The sequence below is a fragment of the Perkinsus marinus genome (genome assembly GCF_000006405.1).
Source record: "Perkinsus marinus ATCC 50983 genomic scaffold scf_1104296971938, whole genome shotgun sequence".
NCBI classification, from domain to species: domain Eukaryota; phylum Perkinsozoa; order Perkinsida; family Perkinsidae; genus Perkinsus; species Perkinsus marinus.
This window is the reverse complement of record NW_003201948.1, coordinates 55,042-70,177: the sequence shown is the minus strand read 5'-3', so window position 1 is coordinate 70,177 and position 15,136 is coordinate 55,042. Positions and strand designations below refer to the sequence as shown.

The 15,136-nt window shown below is 38.8% G+C and overlaps 3 protein-coding genes across 3 annotated transcripts in view; all 3 read right to left on the bottom strand.

Moving 5' to 3' along the window:
* Nucleotides 1-1,452: 1,452 nt before the first annotated feature.
* Pmar_PMAR026897 (rhoptry protein, putative) lies at nucleotides 1,453-11,126 on the bottom strand (the record flags this gene model as incomplete). Its single annotated transcript, XM_002766766.1, has 24 exons — nucleotides 1,453-1,494; nucleotides 1,541-1,645; nucleotides 1,862-1,981; nucleotides 2,184-2,304; nucleotides 2,978-3,055; nucleotides 3,116-3,265; nucleotides 4,168-4,283; nucleotides 4,343-4,494; nucleotides 4,544-4,712; nucleotides 5,532-5,672; nucleotides 5,930-6,039; nucleotides 6,093-6,216; nucleotides 6,621-6,695; nucleotides 6,782-6,886; nucleotides 7,354-7,449; nucleotides 7,483-7,597; nucleotides 7,853-7,927; nucleotides 7,981-8,060; nucleotides 8,423-8,497; nucleotides 9,283-9,421; nucleotides 9,473-9,588; nucleotides 9,633-9,704; nucleotides 10,490-10,576; nucleotides 11,004-11,126. The coding sequence occupies 24 exons, from the start codon at nucleotides 11,124-11,126 to the stop codon at nucleotides 1,453-1,455; spliced, it is 2,586 nt and encodes an 861-aa protein (XP_002766812.1).
* A 30-nt stretch (nucleotides 11,127-11,156) lies between these two features.
* On the bottom strand, nucleotides 11,157-11,469 carry Pmar_PMAR026896 (merozoite surface protein 2, putative; the record flags this gene model as incomplete). The annotated part of the gene is made up of 1 exon (XM_002766765.1): nucleotides 11,157-11,469. A coding segment is annotated over one exon (313 nt), but the record flags the coding sequence as incomplete, so codon positions are not given.
* Nucleotides 11,470-15,108: 3,639 nt separating this feature from the next.
* Nucleotides 15,109-15,136, bottom strand: part of Pmar_PMAR026895 (hypothetical protein) — a gene marked incomplete at both ends in the record, with an annotated part of 234 nt that continues 206 nt past the window's right edge. Inside the window, one exon of the mRNA XM_002766764.1 lies at nucleotides 15,109-15,136. Coding sequence (XP_002766810.1) covers nucleotides 15,109-15,136 — 28 coding nt within the window.

The window sequence follows — 15,136 nt, the reverse complement described above, 5'->3', positions numbered from 1 at the left end:
AAATCATCCATAAACCTATGATGTTTGAATTTCCCACGTATGGCTAGGAATACATTCTTCAATCAGTTTCCCATGTAAATGTGATCATCACATTAGCAGCATTATCCCTATTGCTATCAAACCCTGGGAGCGTTATTTTTCAGAGTTCGACCTAGGGCACAAGGGTACAGAAACTAATAACAAATTTCTAAAATTTCCTCCGAAATTTCATATTCCTACCAACACATGCATGTGCTAATTTTCCCACACTGCGAACATATAGTAGTTGAAAATCTACTTTTCCTACTTTTCCATTCGGACCGTCGATTGATGCCGTTTTGATTCTCTCGAAATAGAGCTCGCACCTCGACAGCTCCTTTGCTTCCACTGAAACCAATCATGTGAAGTCATATCACTTCCGTATAATCGCGTCACCCGCACAGAACAACAGACAACTATTTATCGTAGGATTTAAACTTGGTGGTACACCCAACTCGGCCTCCAACAGCTTGTGATGTAGCCATAAACACTGAAACAACGACTAGACATTCACGTAAAAGCAGTAGTAGTAGTCCCACTTGTTTGTATTGATGCTTTGAGGTGCATATCTTAGTAATACTTATAAGAAGCTCTTCAGGGATGTCCAAACCGAGCTGAAGACACTAGAAGAGTACGAAGTCTACACTAGGGCAGCATCAATTTCTATCAATGTTTGTATACAACGTCAAAGATAATTCGTTCTATAATTCGGTTATGATCCACGAAGGAAAGGAAGTGTGACATATATTCGCTCAGCAGATGGAGAGCATTCTCATACCACTCCTGGCCGAACACTGCATTAAACACGACACTCCGCAGTCTATACGACTCTATTCATTAACCAATTCACTCACCTCCACTCTACTCCGTAAAAGCTCTTCATAGTTCATGGTTGCATCCTTTTGGCTGACCGCCATATAACAAACACAATTTGAGGCCTGTTACCAACATGCGGAACATTCGAATAGTACGTTAACCATACTTCAGCTAGAATGACTAATACAACACTATCCCTCCAATTTCGTACTCGACGATTCAATCCCCTCTGGAAACGTCTCTTCGAGCGAACCCGCCGCGGCCATTCGCGCTCGCATTTCGAGTGTGAGAGTTTTTCCATTTTATTTTCAGGGAGTTCCCAAAACTTATGTTTTTGTTTTCATATGTCATTAAGATTTCCCGACTACAAGTTTTTCGCCGCAAAAAACACCAATGCCGTATCGCGACCAAGCTAGACAAATAATAATAACAATCATTTCGTCTTGGCTCCACGTGTCGTGCTTCGTCCTATTAGTTTCGTAGATTCGATTCGTCACTCTTTATTTTGTATAGCTCGTATTTTCGTGTACGAACAATTCCGCCCACTGCTTCAACACAACATCTCGACAATATTTCAACAACACCATGTCAACAACTATGCAACGTCAAGGGATACACCTACTGATCCAAGTCGGTCCGCCAGGAATTCAACAACTGAATCTGCACAGGAATACTCTCGAAACATTCTACTTATCATGAATCTCACCAGTGTTAGGTTGGTGCTCCACGATTGTCCGACATAGCGACTTGATGGTCGCAACAAGATGCTCATGTTGTTCTCCAACACTCCCGAGCCGAGCCATAGCAGAAGCTACTCCCGTCTAAACGATAAATTGCCAACATCATTTACAGAAACCGCTCGATTCTATCACTGCGGTACTTCCATGACAAACCTCCCAACGATCAAAATAACAGAGAAAATATTCAAATCGTCTAGGGCGATCATTGGATGCATCAGCATCATTTCGAACTCAGCAAAATTCGACATTTGATGGTCGATAATTACAATAACAACAACTAGACTCACCTCCTCGTTTAAGTTGCCGCTCCTCACAGCAGCCGCAACCCGATCTTGCATGGCTTCAAGACTTCTAGATGCTCTCGTGGCTTTAGCCGAACTCTCATCGATCTCACGTGAAAGGCGATTCTAAACCATAATGTGAAATAATATCAACATGATCAACTGCATGTAATGACGAAAACAGGAAATTTTGATTTCTATCCAAAGTCGTACGTGAATTCTTATACTCTAGTTCGGCAAACTCCTGACCTTAGCCGCGGAAACCAAACATATATTCCTTCACCAATCAACGACCCCCCCACACCAAGAGGAACGACGAGAGGAATACCTTCAAGTCGACCAGGCGATCGACCTTAGCCCTCAAGTGGCGCGAATCTTCGACCATTTGGGACTTCCGAGCTTCATCAGAATCCACGATGGCTGTTAATTCAGCGATGCGTTTCTTCTTTCTATGCAACACCTGAACCCCTCAACTTCTGAAACTGCTTCGGATCGCGAAAAACTGAAGCGAATATAATTCCACACAAGACAGCCCTGCTCTAGTTTCTATCTATGGTATAGTTGAGTTCTGAACTCACCAGAAAATTAGGAAATATGATATAATTTATATAGACTTGTTAAATGTATTAATATGAAATATGTTGTATGGAAGGAAATATATAAATGTCATCAAATAAGCACAAAGTTCGGCTTCTCAGAAATCACACCTGTCATTCGCTACTAACCCCACGGAAAAGCCTCTTTCGAACAGTATCAGAAGGCGTCTAGAATACGCGCGATCTCAAGTTCGTTTCGTGTCACCACCATAACTTTCCACCTAGAGCTGCAATGGAGCTGAGCTCTTGTATCACTATCTAGTAGTGACCCTTATATTGGACTTTCACCCGTTTTACGCGAAGTGGCGTGAAACTCGGTGAGAAACGCGATATTCGCGGTGATATGTTTCTCACTAGTGTTTCTAATATCACTAGGGTGAAACTCCATTGTTTGCATATATCACGGATCAAATCATATTCTCTTGTTCCTGCATACCACACTTCCCTCACCTCGCTAGCATGCCGCAGTTGACGTTCCAATGCACTGCTCTCACTCATCACTACACATAAAAACAATCACGCTCACCCGCGAGCTCCCAATGAGACACCTTTCTCATCTTTCTGCTTCTCGCGCTCTCCAGAGCTTTTCAGCCCCGCTTTATATCTGTTGTAAAAAGCGCGCGCCCAAAATCTTCATCAACCATTACAACCAAACACTCCTTACTTTCGATTGCTGTTAATCAGATATCCCAATGAGTTCTCCAAGCCGCGCAGCTCCTCCTCAGCGACTTTAATTTTCCTATCCATTTCATCCCCCTCACGTTGAAGCTGATCTTTTTCTTGCGCTGCTTTTAACACGAAATATGCTTGCGACCTGAGATGAACTGCTCCCACGCCAGAAATTTGCTGGAATTTTTTTTCGCACAAAATTGATTCAATTTACTCAATAAAAAGACACCCGTTTTCACTCATAAACTATTCCGGACCCCCGAAAACACGAACGCCTCTCGAAAATTCCAGTGAGCTCACACAAAAACCATCATAACCATACGAGCTCATTCGTATTGACAGCGATTGACCTCAAACTCCCTTTCCTTCACTATGATTCCACTTGTCGTGTCCAGCGGTGTTTTCGCATAGTTTTCTCAACACTGTCATGCACTTGAAAACGGTATCTCTGCGATGGGCGGAATATTTCACCCAATATGCAAAAACGCCCTGAACGTTTATAGGTGAACGAAGATCGAGACGTGCGGTTGTCCAAATATTCCAGAAGAAACCTCCAATACAATCAAAATAACATCTCAGAACTGAACATAATAACAACTCAATCAACTTCCCAAACTTACTTCACATCTCCTCCATCGCCGTCTGTCATCATATTTTTCCGACGATCCACCATCGCTTCGTATCTACAGCTCACATATCCTCACCCTCGAAAATATCACCAATTTTAACTTCAATATTTAACTTCAACTTCGATATTTTCCCGAGATTAATTTTTTCATGCCAATATCAACTATATTCTCATTATTATGGTATAATGAAGTGTCACCCGTGTTATGAAAATCACCAGCAGTGACATATTCCCCAAATTCACATAGCGAATTTCACACAATATCACACCACTCCACATAAAACGGGTGAAACTCCGACATTTTCTCCAAAATTTCTCCACTCGAAATTCACATTCTCCCCGTCCATTTTGGTGCTTTCCAACTCTCACTTAATACACGAATGACATCACCTCCTCGATGCAGCTCAATCCCGACCCACTTCGCTTTAACGTTATAAATTCTCTGCTTGCGTTCCGTCAGTTGCATTTGCAACGCTTGCCTCTGCTCATTCAGCAGCCTCAGTTCAGTCCGCAATCCCTCGTGAATTATGTGTAACTGGACAACACCAATGACTCTCCATCCAACGACCCCGGTTCAATCCCCAGTAACCTCACCTCCTGTTCCTTCTCCCGGGATTCCATCTCCATTTTCATCTTCGTATTTTCCGCAGTCACCACTTTTTCCACTAATTCCAACAAAGGCGCTTTCAATTTTTCAACTTCCAATTTCAACCCCTCCCGTTTTGCCGCCGCTTCATCGCGCTCACCTACCCAAAATCAGCGTTGAGGAAATGCAAGATTGCAAGATTTACCTACTTTTCCTCGCCGCTCCTTCTCGAGAACGCATTTCAATTTCCTCTTCCAATTTTTCAATTCTCGCTGCGTTTTCCCTCTCGACCGCTTTCGCTTCGCTCAGTCGTTTTCGCGCATTTTTCACCTCCAAGTCTTGTTGCTTTATTTGCTTATTCAGCACTTGTAGTAAATTCTGGAGAGAAAAAAAACTTGCTCCATCGGCAGGGATATATGATTAACAGAAAGTGAACGTGATCCACACGGTGCTGTTGATTATACATTATAATTTCTCCCTAGTGATACGAAAAACACTAGCGCGAATATCGGGTTTTTCACAGAGTATTACGCCACTTCACGTAAAACGCGTAAAACTCCATTATCAACAACACGACACCAATGCAATTCCGATCGCCTTCCCCACTACGCGCGTTATAACAACGGAGACTATTTTGGCTCCAACTCTTCAACTGTGAACTACCACGCGAGAGCTCAGAAGTATTGAAGCCTTCCAAAAACCAGAACTCCCCATCGCACAACACAACAAATGACGATATTTCCCATCTAGCTTTATGCAACCACGTTGAATTGAATAGGAGATAAACTCTACAACGACTCCATCACAATCTCGTAAAAACTACCTCAAAAAATACGATGAAAATTCTACGAGAATTCTAAAATAGAGCTTTTACTTATATTCCTATATGTGAAATATACCCCATTTCAGAATAACCATCATTATATTAATATTTTACAAATGAATACTCAAATATCAACAATGGAGTTTCACGACCCGTTTAACGTGAAGTGGCGTCGTAAAACTCTGTGAAAAACGCGATATTCACACTATGCAGTAGTCGTGAAATGTGTTTTTCACATCACTAGGGTGGTGAAACTCCAATATTGCATACGTTAAATTCTTCATAAAATACTATATAAAGCGCTCCATCTCTACCAAGCTCATACACATTCGGCAAACTTCAAATTCATGCACTTGTCTTTCAAAACCTATCACCTGTTGTTCCTCCAACTGCACTTCACTTTCTTTGATTTTCCTATTTAATTCCTCCTTCTCCTCAACACTCCTTTCCCCATTGATTCGGGCCACTTTCCTTTCCATCAGTTGACACTCGAAATCTGCATTATAAAGGAGCTCCTGAAAAGGGGATCACTTCGCTTGTTAAACCAATTTACGGTAACAATAATGTGATTAAAATATATTTTCTATTTTGAAAACCATCAGTGAGTACCACAACTCGCAAATCGCGAAAAAAATCGAATAATTTTACGTGATTTTTACAAACGTAAAAGAAATTTAATAATTTCATACTAACACCACATACAACAACTCTAGGAAAAAAATTATACTTATAAAAATCACTCGGAAAAATACAAAACAGCTTCCCGACAGACCTGTTGTCGCTGACGCTCTGCATCAACCTTGGCAATCCTGGCCTTCACATTCTTTATCGCGCTCAACAGTCCCGAAATTTCTCCCATTTTGGTCCGCTCGTTCTCTCGCTCTACCAGCAATCCAAAGGTCCCCGGTTCGATCCCCACCGCCGTCATTTCTCACCTTTATAAAGTTCCTGTTGAGCTTTCAACAACTCCTCTTTTGCCAACTTCAATTGCAACGACAATTCCCCGGCCCTTTCAACCGCTTGGCTGTGCATCCGTTCAGCTTCGATCGCCATTTGCTCCTGAGATAATTTCGTGGCGCAGTGACAAAACTACCAATCATGATGGAGTTTCACAACTACCCGTTTTACGTGAAGTGGCGATATTCGCGGTGATATGCAGTAGTCGTAAAATATGTTTTTCACTAGTGTTTTTCACATCACTAGATAAAACTCAATGCCAATCTCACAGTTTCGGAGGAATATATATTCGCTTTCCTCAGCTGAACTCAGGAGATTCCTCACTAATAATAGGAGTTTACATACATACTTCGGTAGAAGTACAAAAAAACAACAATAATTTCCCAAAATTTCCCCAAAATTTTCATATTGTCACCGACGCATGTAGCTATACATGTGCATATTTTTCCACGATACCAATTCTAATAAAATACATTATTCACGAACCACTACTAACCACAACTCACTTTATCCATCTTCGAATTTTCAACCTCCACTTTCCTCTTCTTTTCCAACTCCAGCCTTTTTTTCATACCAGCAATCTAAACACCAACATCAACGATCATCTGTTTTGTGTAGCCACAAAATCGAGGGAAAAATTTCCGGAAAAAACGCAAAAAAAACCAACTTTTTTCTTTTTTTCTTCTATCCGTTCAGTCCACTGCTCGATTTCAGTTTGCTTCTGATTCCGCTCGTCGGTGGCCGCGCCCACTTCTGTACGCACAATTTCGACCTGAACGTCATACAGAGCTGTCACTAAATCAATGACTTGGAGAAAAAATTAATCTTTAATAAAAAAGTACAAATTTTTTTGTAAAAAAACCCGGAACACATCTAATGCGAAATTCCCCTACTGAGTAAAACCGTAACAATTAAATTTATGTGAAAAACCAACTTTCTCGTAAGTAGCTAAAAAATTCTCATGAGAAATTTTACGCAAAAAATCCAGAAAGTTTATTCAACTCTCAACTGTCAAAAGCTTCCCACACGACGAAATCACCGATAAACAACCCAAAATTTTCCACCATCCTTTTCTAGAATATCCAATAAAACAAATTTTTTTCTCAATTTTCCCTCATGCAACCTATACCGTATCTACTCTGCTGCCAATTCAACAAATTATAAAATTTTTCTTTCAACAAAACGGAAAAAATCCTAAAATTTGCGATTTGGGAAAAAGAATATATGTAGTTCATTTACTTCATCGCGGAGTAGATCGAGTTCCTGTCGAACTTTGAGATTTTCCAATCGCAGTATACCCAATTCTCTATCGGTGATGGCCACCGAAGACTCTTTCTGAAAAACATGATGACTGTAGTTCACTAACACCATCTTCTTAGTGTCCACCACCTCCTTTATCATTTTGCCGTAATTTTCATCAATTTTATGCAACTCAGCCAGCTTCAATTCTTTTTCCTTATGACGTTTACTCTCCTTTGCGTGCCTATCACCAGCGAAAACCGTCACTGCGCCACGAAATTCAACCAACGTAAAAAATTTTTTTACGGAAAAAGAAAATACACCCAAAGAATCACCATTCGCATTTCTCACACATGCGACGGTAAACAATATCATATAATTTATAAATGTATTATTGGAGTTTCACCCGTGATATGAGAAAACACTAGTGAAAAATATTTTTGACAATTCCTGAAAAAATATCTCGCGAGAAAAATATTTCTTTTTCTCCCCATCCTACTGTTCTCCCAGGGCAACCAGTTGCGCATCTTTACGTTTATTGGTATCAACTCCGGCTTCCCACGCAGCAAGATCACTAAAATGACGGGAAAAATGCAACATGCCGGGATCGAACCCGGGACCTCTTACGCCGCTCTACCCGCAGTAGCTTGCGCCAGCTGCTCTCCCAACTTATTCATTTCGAGTTGCATCGCCTCCGCTTCTGTTGCCTGATACCAAATACTCTTTACACCAACACGACGAAAAAATTTTTGCCACCATATTATCATCCTAAAAATCTGAAAAATCTCGAAAATTTCCCGAAAAAAACTACGAGAACAATGAGAATACAGTAGAAAAGGAGTAATAGTCCTTTTCCTTTTTAGTAAAAGGAGTCCTTTTCTAGAGTAGAAAAGGATACTTACAAGTGATAATTTACTACTGCGCATAAGACTTTTTTTATGCAAATTAATTAGAATTCCATTTCTCGGCTGAGACGACGAATATTCATATAAGCTTTCGACATGATAACTGTATTCATATAGCAAGTAGTTTCTCGAAACCACTGATGAAAAGCGTCTACCAAACTCACCCGTCCGCTGAGCTCCTCTTTGAGATTGAAAACTTTTCTCAGACTTTCTTCGACCTGCTTTTGTAGAGTTTTAACCTAAAATATATATTTTTATCACCAATATGATCAAATCTGTACTCAAACATTTATTAAAATCTAACACTGGAGTTTCACAACCCGTTTTACGTGAAGTGGCGTAATACTCTGTGAAAAAACGCAATATTAACGCTATGCAGTAGTCGTGAAATATATTTTTCACTAGTGTTTTTCATATCACTACGGTGGTGGAACTCCGATATTGAAATATATGTTCGTTTTCTTCAATCTGAGTTTAATAGTTTTCTTCACTAACTATACGAATTCGTACAGAATTCAATGAGAATTACCCAAAATTTCCTCAAAATTTTAACATTGTCACCAACACATCTGCATATTTCCCACCTTATCAACAGACTAATTTCTCATTGTAGTTTCACCCTAGTGATATGAAAAACAATAATGAAAAACATTTTCCACAATTCACTTCGCGGTTAACAATTGTATTATCGATGGCAGAAAAATATACAGTGTGTGTGAATTTGATATGCAAATGTGTGTTATTTTGTAGTACAAATTATAGTGAAAAAGTTGTCGCTATCATCACAGTCCCAAACGGGTACTTTCATCACAACACATGTTCGTAACCATTGTTACATTGTATATGCGATATATAAAGTATATATTAGTATTACTAGTATTACTAGTATTTTCTAGTATATATGAAGTATATTGTATATAAAATATATATTTAGTTTCAGATAGATTCTCATTAATCCCATGGGAAAATAATACAAATTTGCATATCAAATTGACACGCACTGTACACCCGAAAATTTCCCCACTTTAACATCATCCGATCTCCTATACTCCTCGAGCTGAACCTCATCCTCTTCCTTCTGTCTGGCCGCCATCACCCACTGTTCAAGCTCTTCCTGTCCCCACTCTAGTTCCGCCCGAATTTCATCTACTTTCGTATTTGCACTGTAATAACATCGTCACTGCGCCACGAAATTGCCATCAGTGAAAGCTCACATTTCAACAGCATTTCTAGCCTCGTTTATCATCCGTTTGCGATCTTGTGCGATTTTACGATTTCTCAAAATGTCTGTTTCCAGCCGACCGATTTGCCGTTGGTCCAACGCCATTAACTGAGATCAGCTTTGTAGTCAGCGTCACGCGCCACGAAATTCACATGTTCCTTAGACTCTTTCTCCTTCCGTTTGAACTCCAGCAGAGCCTCTGAGTTTTTAATCTCTTTCTGTACCTGCCAGATAAATATTGTAATATCGATCACGTGATCGATTATTCTACTACGTGAAATTAACAAATTTTACAGTACAGAAAAAGTATCAAAATCCCAATATAATAATCAGGAACAGACGCTAACCAAATGATTTCTTTTTTTCTACCAGAAAAAAAAACAGAAAAAACAGAAAAAACAGAAAAACAGAAAAAAACGGAAAAGGTAACAAAAAGTGATAATAAAATATGGACGATAATACAATGTCGACTATATATGTTGTGCATACGCAAGATGATGAAGTTAACTAGGCATTCACTAGGTACTGCAGTCTTGAAGGAATATATGTTCACACTCCTCAGCTGAGCTCAGCAATTTCCTCACTAATTACGGAAATTTTCACGCGAATTAGGGTGGAAGTGCTCAGAAACCAACAAAAAATTACAAAAATTCCCCCAAAAATTATATTTTTTCCCACAGCACATGCAGTTCTCCCTAAGTTCGAGATTAACTTCAACGCTGACTAAGGAATAAAGTCCGCACTGGAGTTGTCCTAATATATAGTACTATCATCGGAGAAAAAATGATAATAATACAAAACCTCAGAATATCGGGTTTTTCACTAAGTTTTACGCCACTTCACAAATGCGCTTATACCACAAAAGCGGTGGAGCTTCATCACCCTAGTGATATGAAAAACACTAATGAAAAACATATTTCACGACCACTGTATACCATCGCGATCATCGAGTTTTACACCACTTCACGTAAAAACGGTATGATTATAATAACACCAAGGCGCAGCTCACATTCACTAGATGGTCCTGCATATTCTTGATCCTCTCCCTTTCTTCAACCGCAGCTGTCTCCAGCTCTTCGCATTTACGATCTCGAGCCTAAACCAAATTCGACTGATATTTCCATGAGCATCACTAAAAGGAATTTTTTTGTCTAAATTTCTCGAATAAAACTGAAAAAATTTGGTAGTCAAATTCATTTTTTACATTTTTCAACTTCGCGTGTTTTCACCGAAAAAAATATCATAATCATCAAAAATTCAACTTGGAAGTATTAGTGAAAAGAAACCCTTTAGTTCAGGAATTTCCGATCGACTAAATTTTTTATCAATGGAGTTTCACGACCCGTTTTACGTGAAGTGGCGCAATACTCTGTGAAAAAGTAGTAGTGAAATATATTTTTCACTGGTGTTTTTCACATCACTAGGGTGAAACTACAATGTTAATAATATCGATCGGAATGAAAAAAAATAAAATGATTAAAATTTTATCCAAAAAATAGTTATCCAAAAAAATTAGAACTCACCTTGAGTAGTTTGAATTTCTCTTTGATTTCCTCGTTAGCAAAAGGCGGTAGAGTGTCCCCTAGGAAATCATCATCATCATTTTCATCAACCGACACAGTAGATTCAAGAAGGGTCGATGACATATTTAATATCACTACTGCAAACTGGTTGACAATTTGTAAGTATAATCAGGGGTTGCTGTTGTCGCTGTTGTTGTTGTTGTTGTTGTTGTTGTTGCTGTTGTTGTTGTTGCTGTTGCTGTTGTTTTTGTTGTTGTTGTTGTTGTTGTTGTTGTTGTTGTTGCTGTTGTTGTTGTTACTGTTGTTGCTGTTGTTGCTGTTGTTGTTGTTGTTGTTGCTGTTGTTGTTGTTGTTGTTGTTGCTGTTGTTGCTGTTGTTGTTGTTGTTGCTGTTGTTGTTGCTGTTGTTGTTGCTGTTGTTGTTGTTGTTGTTGCTGTTGCTGTTGTTGTTGTTGTTGCTGTTGTTGCTGTTGTTTAATTTTCAATTTCAATCCATTTGTCCACAAAATTGACCGATTAGAATTTTCAGCCGGTCAAGCCTGAAAGTGTTAGCGTCGTTTAAACTCCTCGAAGATCCTCGCTCTCACTCTTTAAGATAGTCTTGTGAGTTTCCCCCTACCACTAAGAATGTTTTCATATTTCACATATAGAGCATCAGTGGAATCCCTCAACTATCACTAGTGTTACAGCCATCTCCGATACGATCGGTTCACTTGACGATTTCAATGGAATTTCACCACCCTAGTGATATGAAAAAACACTAGTGAAAAACATATTTCACGACCACTGCATATCACCGCAAATATCGCGTTTTTCACCGAGTTCTACGCTACTTCACGTAAAACGGGTGAAACTCCAATATGAATCGTCTAACTCTCGAAGACGTCAATTACAAGGAACACAATTTCAAGTTGAAGCTCGTAAGAAGCAGATTATGAGAAATCTTAATGAGATGAGAGTACAGTGGGCACTATAGTACTATATATAGCCCAACGCAATACTATTAGCAGTATTATCAGCAGTACTATTAGCAGTATTATCAGCAGTACTATTAGCAGTACTATTAGCAGTACAATTAGCAGTACAATTAGCAGTACTATTAGCAGTACAATTAGCAGTACTATTAGCAGTACTATACTAATAGTATAGTACTACAAGTACTATGGACACTTCCTTGAGTGTACTTTTATTCACCGTTAATTTATCGCTTTTCGGTCTCTTATAGTATTGGTAAAATTTCTTTTTTCGTAAATTTACATTCAGAAATTTCGAATTTCAACAAAAAAATCATCTTATCAATGCTCGAGTTGAAATAGATTCATCCGCCCTGCCAAAATTGCCAATATGATGCAGTCTTAAGGTTGAATCGATATCAGCTCCTACTCCTTGAATTGTCTCCAAGTTGATCACAGGGGTCGTTCAATAAACCGATTTCGAAACTCAGAATCGATTCAAAGGACGCTTTTTACCCGTATAATACGATGCTAGAATCGCTTCTGAATTCCAGAATTGTTTCAATGAACATGGGGTCAAGCCTGGTTGATAAAAATCTTGCATTACTTGCATTTCCTCAACGCCATTCTGCGCAGAAACGAAAGTAAAATTTCCATCGTGAAACTATGGGGAATTGAAGTCGATTTTGGCATTACTACTCTAGTAAGTGTAGTCTCCTCAATACACGTTTTCTGAGTTTTAACAGCGCTTCTAGTGTCGTGGTTTACGTGTTAAATCCAATCCTGGAGCGCTCTTGAAGCAGCTCAGGAGAGGTGTATTGAACACACCGTCCATGTGCAGTTTACTACTATAGTTAGTGTAGTGTATTTAGTTTACTACTATAGTTAGTGTAGTGTATTTAGTTTACTACTATAGTTAGTGTAGTGTATTTAGTTTACTACTATAGTTAGTGTAGTGTATTTAGTTTACTACTATAGTTAGTGTAGTGTATTTAATTTACTACTATAGTTAGTGTAGTGTATTTAGTTTACTACTATAGTTAGTGTAGTGTATTTAGTTTACTACTATAGTTAGTGTAGTGTATTTAGTTTACTACTATAGTTAGTGTAGTGTATTTAGTTTACTACTATAGTTAGTGTAGTGTAATTAGTTTACTACTATAGTTAGTGTAGTGTATTTAGTTTACTACTATAGTTAGTATAGTGTATTTAATTTACTACTATAGTTAGTGTAGTGTATTTAGTTTACTACTATAGTTAGTGTAGTGTATTTAGTTTACTACTATAGTTAGTGTAGTGTATTTAGTTTACTACTATAGTTAGTATAGTGTATTTAATTTACTACTATAGTTAGTGTAGTGTATTTAGTTTACTACTATAGTTAGTGTAGTGTATTTAGTTTACTACTATAGTTAGTGTAGTGTATTTAGTTTACTACTATAGTTAGTGTAGTGTATTTAGTTTACTACTATAGTTAGTGTAGTGTATTTAGTTTACTACTATAGTTAGTATAGTGTATTTAGTTTACTACTATAGTTAGTGTAGTGTATTTAATTTACCACTATAGTTAGTGTAGTGTATTTAGTTTACTACTATAGTTAGTGTAGTGTATTTAGTTTACTACTATAGTTAGTGTAGTGTATTTAGTTTACTACTATAGTTAGTGTAGTGTATTTAGTTTACTACTATAGTTAGTGTAGTGTATTTAGTTTACTACTATAGTTAGTGTAGTGCATTTAGTTTACTACTATAGTTAGTGTAGTGTATTTAGTTTACTACTATAGTTAGTGTAGTGTATTTAGTTTACTACTATAGTTTGTGTAGTGTATTTAGTTTACTACTATAGTTAGTGTAGTGTATTTAGTTTACTACTATAGTTTGTGTAGTGTATTTAGTTTACTACTATAGTTAGTGTAGTGTATTTAGTTTACTACTATAGTTAGTGTAGTGTATTTAGTTTACTACTACTCCCTTGAATAGGATGTGTTGTTAGCCACCCTTATGGTTCGGAAGAGTTCAATCGATGAAGTAGCGGCCAACCGGAATCGCGATCTCATCAGATTGAGTATGGCACGTCTATCCAATAGGGTAAGTGTGCCCTTTCAGGACCTCATCCGTATCTTCCATACTCCAACCTATGGATACCCAAAGATATCTTTCCAGGTGAGTATCATGACCACGCGAAGCTCCACAGTACCTCGTCGATCCGAGCGATTAACTTCCGTCCTTCCCGCTCCTGAATCGGATAGTGCTCCGTCCGTGGGGTCATCTGAGTCTGGCGAACTACAACCTAAGATGAACGTTTCTCTATGGAGGCGACTCGTCGCACAACTATCTTCACGAACGGGGGAATCCAACAACGTCAATATGTTCTTCTCCTCAATGGTGTTATTGAACTCCGTCTCGGTGGGTCTTGAAACAGATCTTGACGTCAACGACGACAGTTCCTTCTGGTTGGCAATAAACTCCATTTTCCTGGTCATTTTTGCTACTGAGCTCGTTGTGCGTCTGCGTGCTGAAGGTGTACGTGTGTGGGTACGCGATACGTGGAATTGGTTTGATATGTTACTGGTCATCTCTGATGTGGTTGGCATGTGGATAGTCCCTTTCTTTACAGGGAAAAGTCTTCGGAGCTTCAACTTTCTGAGTAGGATGGTGGAGATCCCGGGTTCGATCCCGGCATGGTGCATTTTATTTTCTCAGGAACGGGAAGACTCCTCAGACTTGCGAGAATTGCCCGCCTATTTCGATTCTTGCGGCCGTTGGCGTTGATCATGCGAGGAATATATTGTGCATTCAAAATAGTAAGAAAATCTGCGAAATTTTCATGGGGAAGATTCTCTCTCCTGTGCGGTGTTGAATCAGCTGGGTTGAGAAGTTCCCTCGCTAGCTCGAGGAGTTTATATATGAACTCGGGTTCAGAAACCAAGGAGAATTTCGCAAAATTTCCTCAGAATTTACATATTGTCACCGACACGTGTAGTTGGCCATGTAAAAGTTTTCCCACACTATTCTTGCGATATGCAAAAGTGTTGGTCATTCATGCATTAACCGCTTGAGGGACATATGCGCCATTTCAAATTATAGTAAATTCATACCACTCCCCTTTAACGAACGCATCCTTTTTAATGGTCGTGGCAGATGTGTTGAATATTATGTATGTGTGTTATCGTTTGCGATT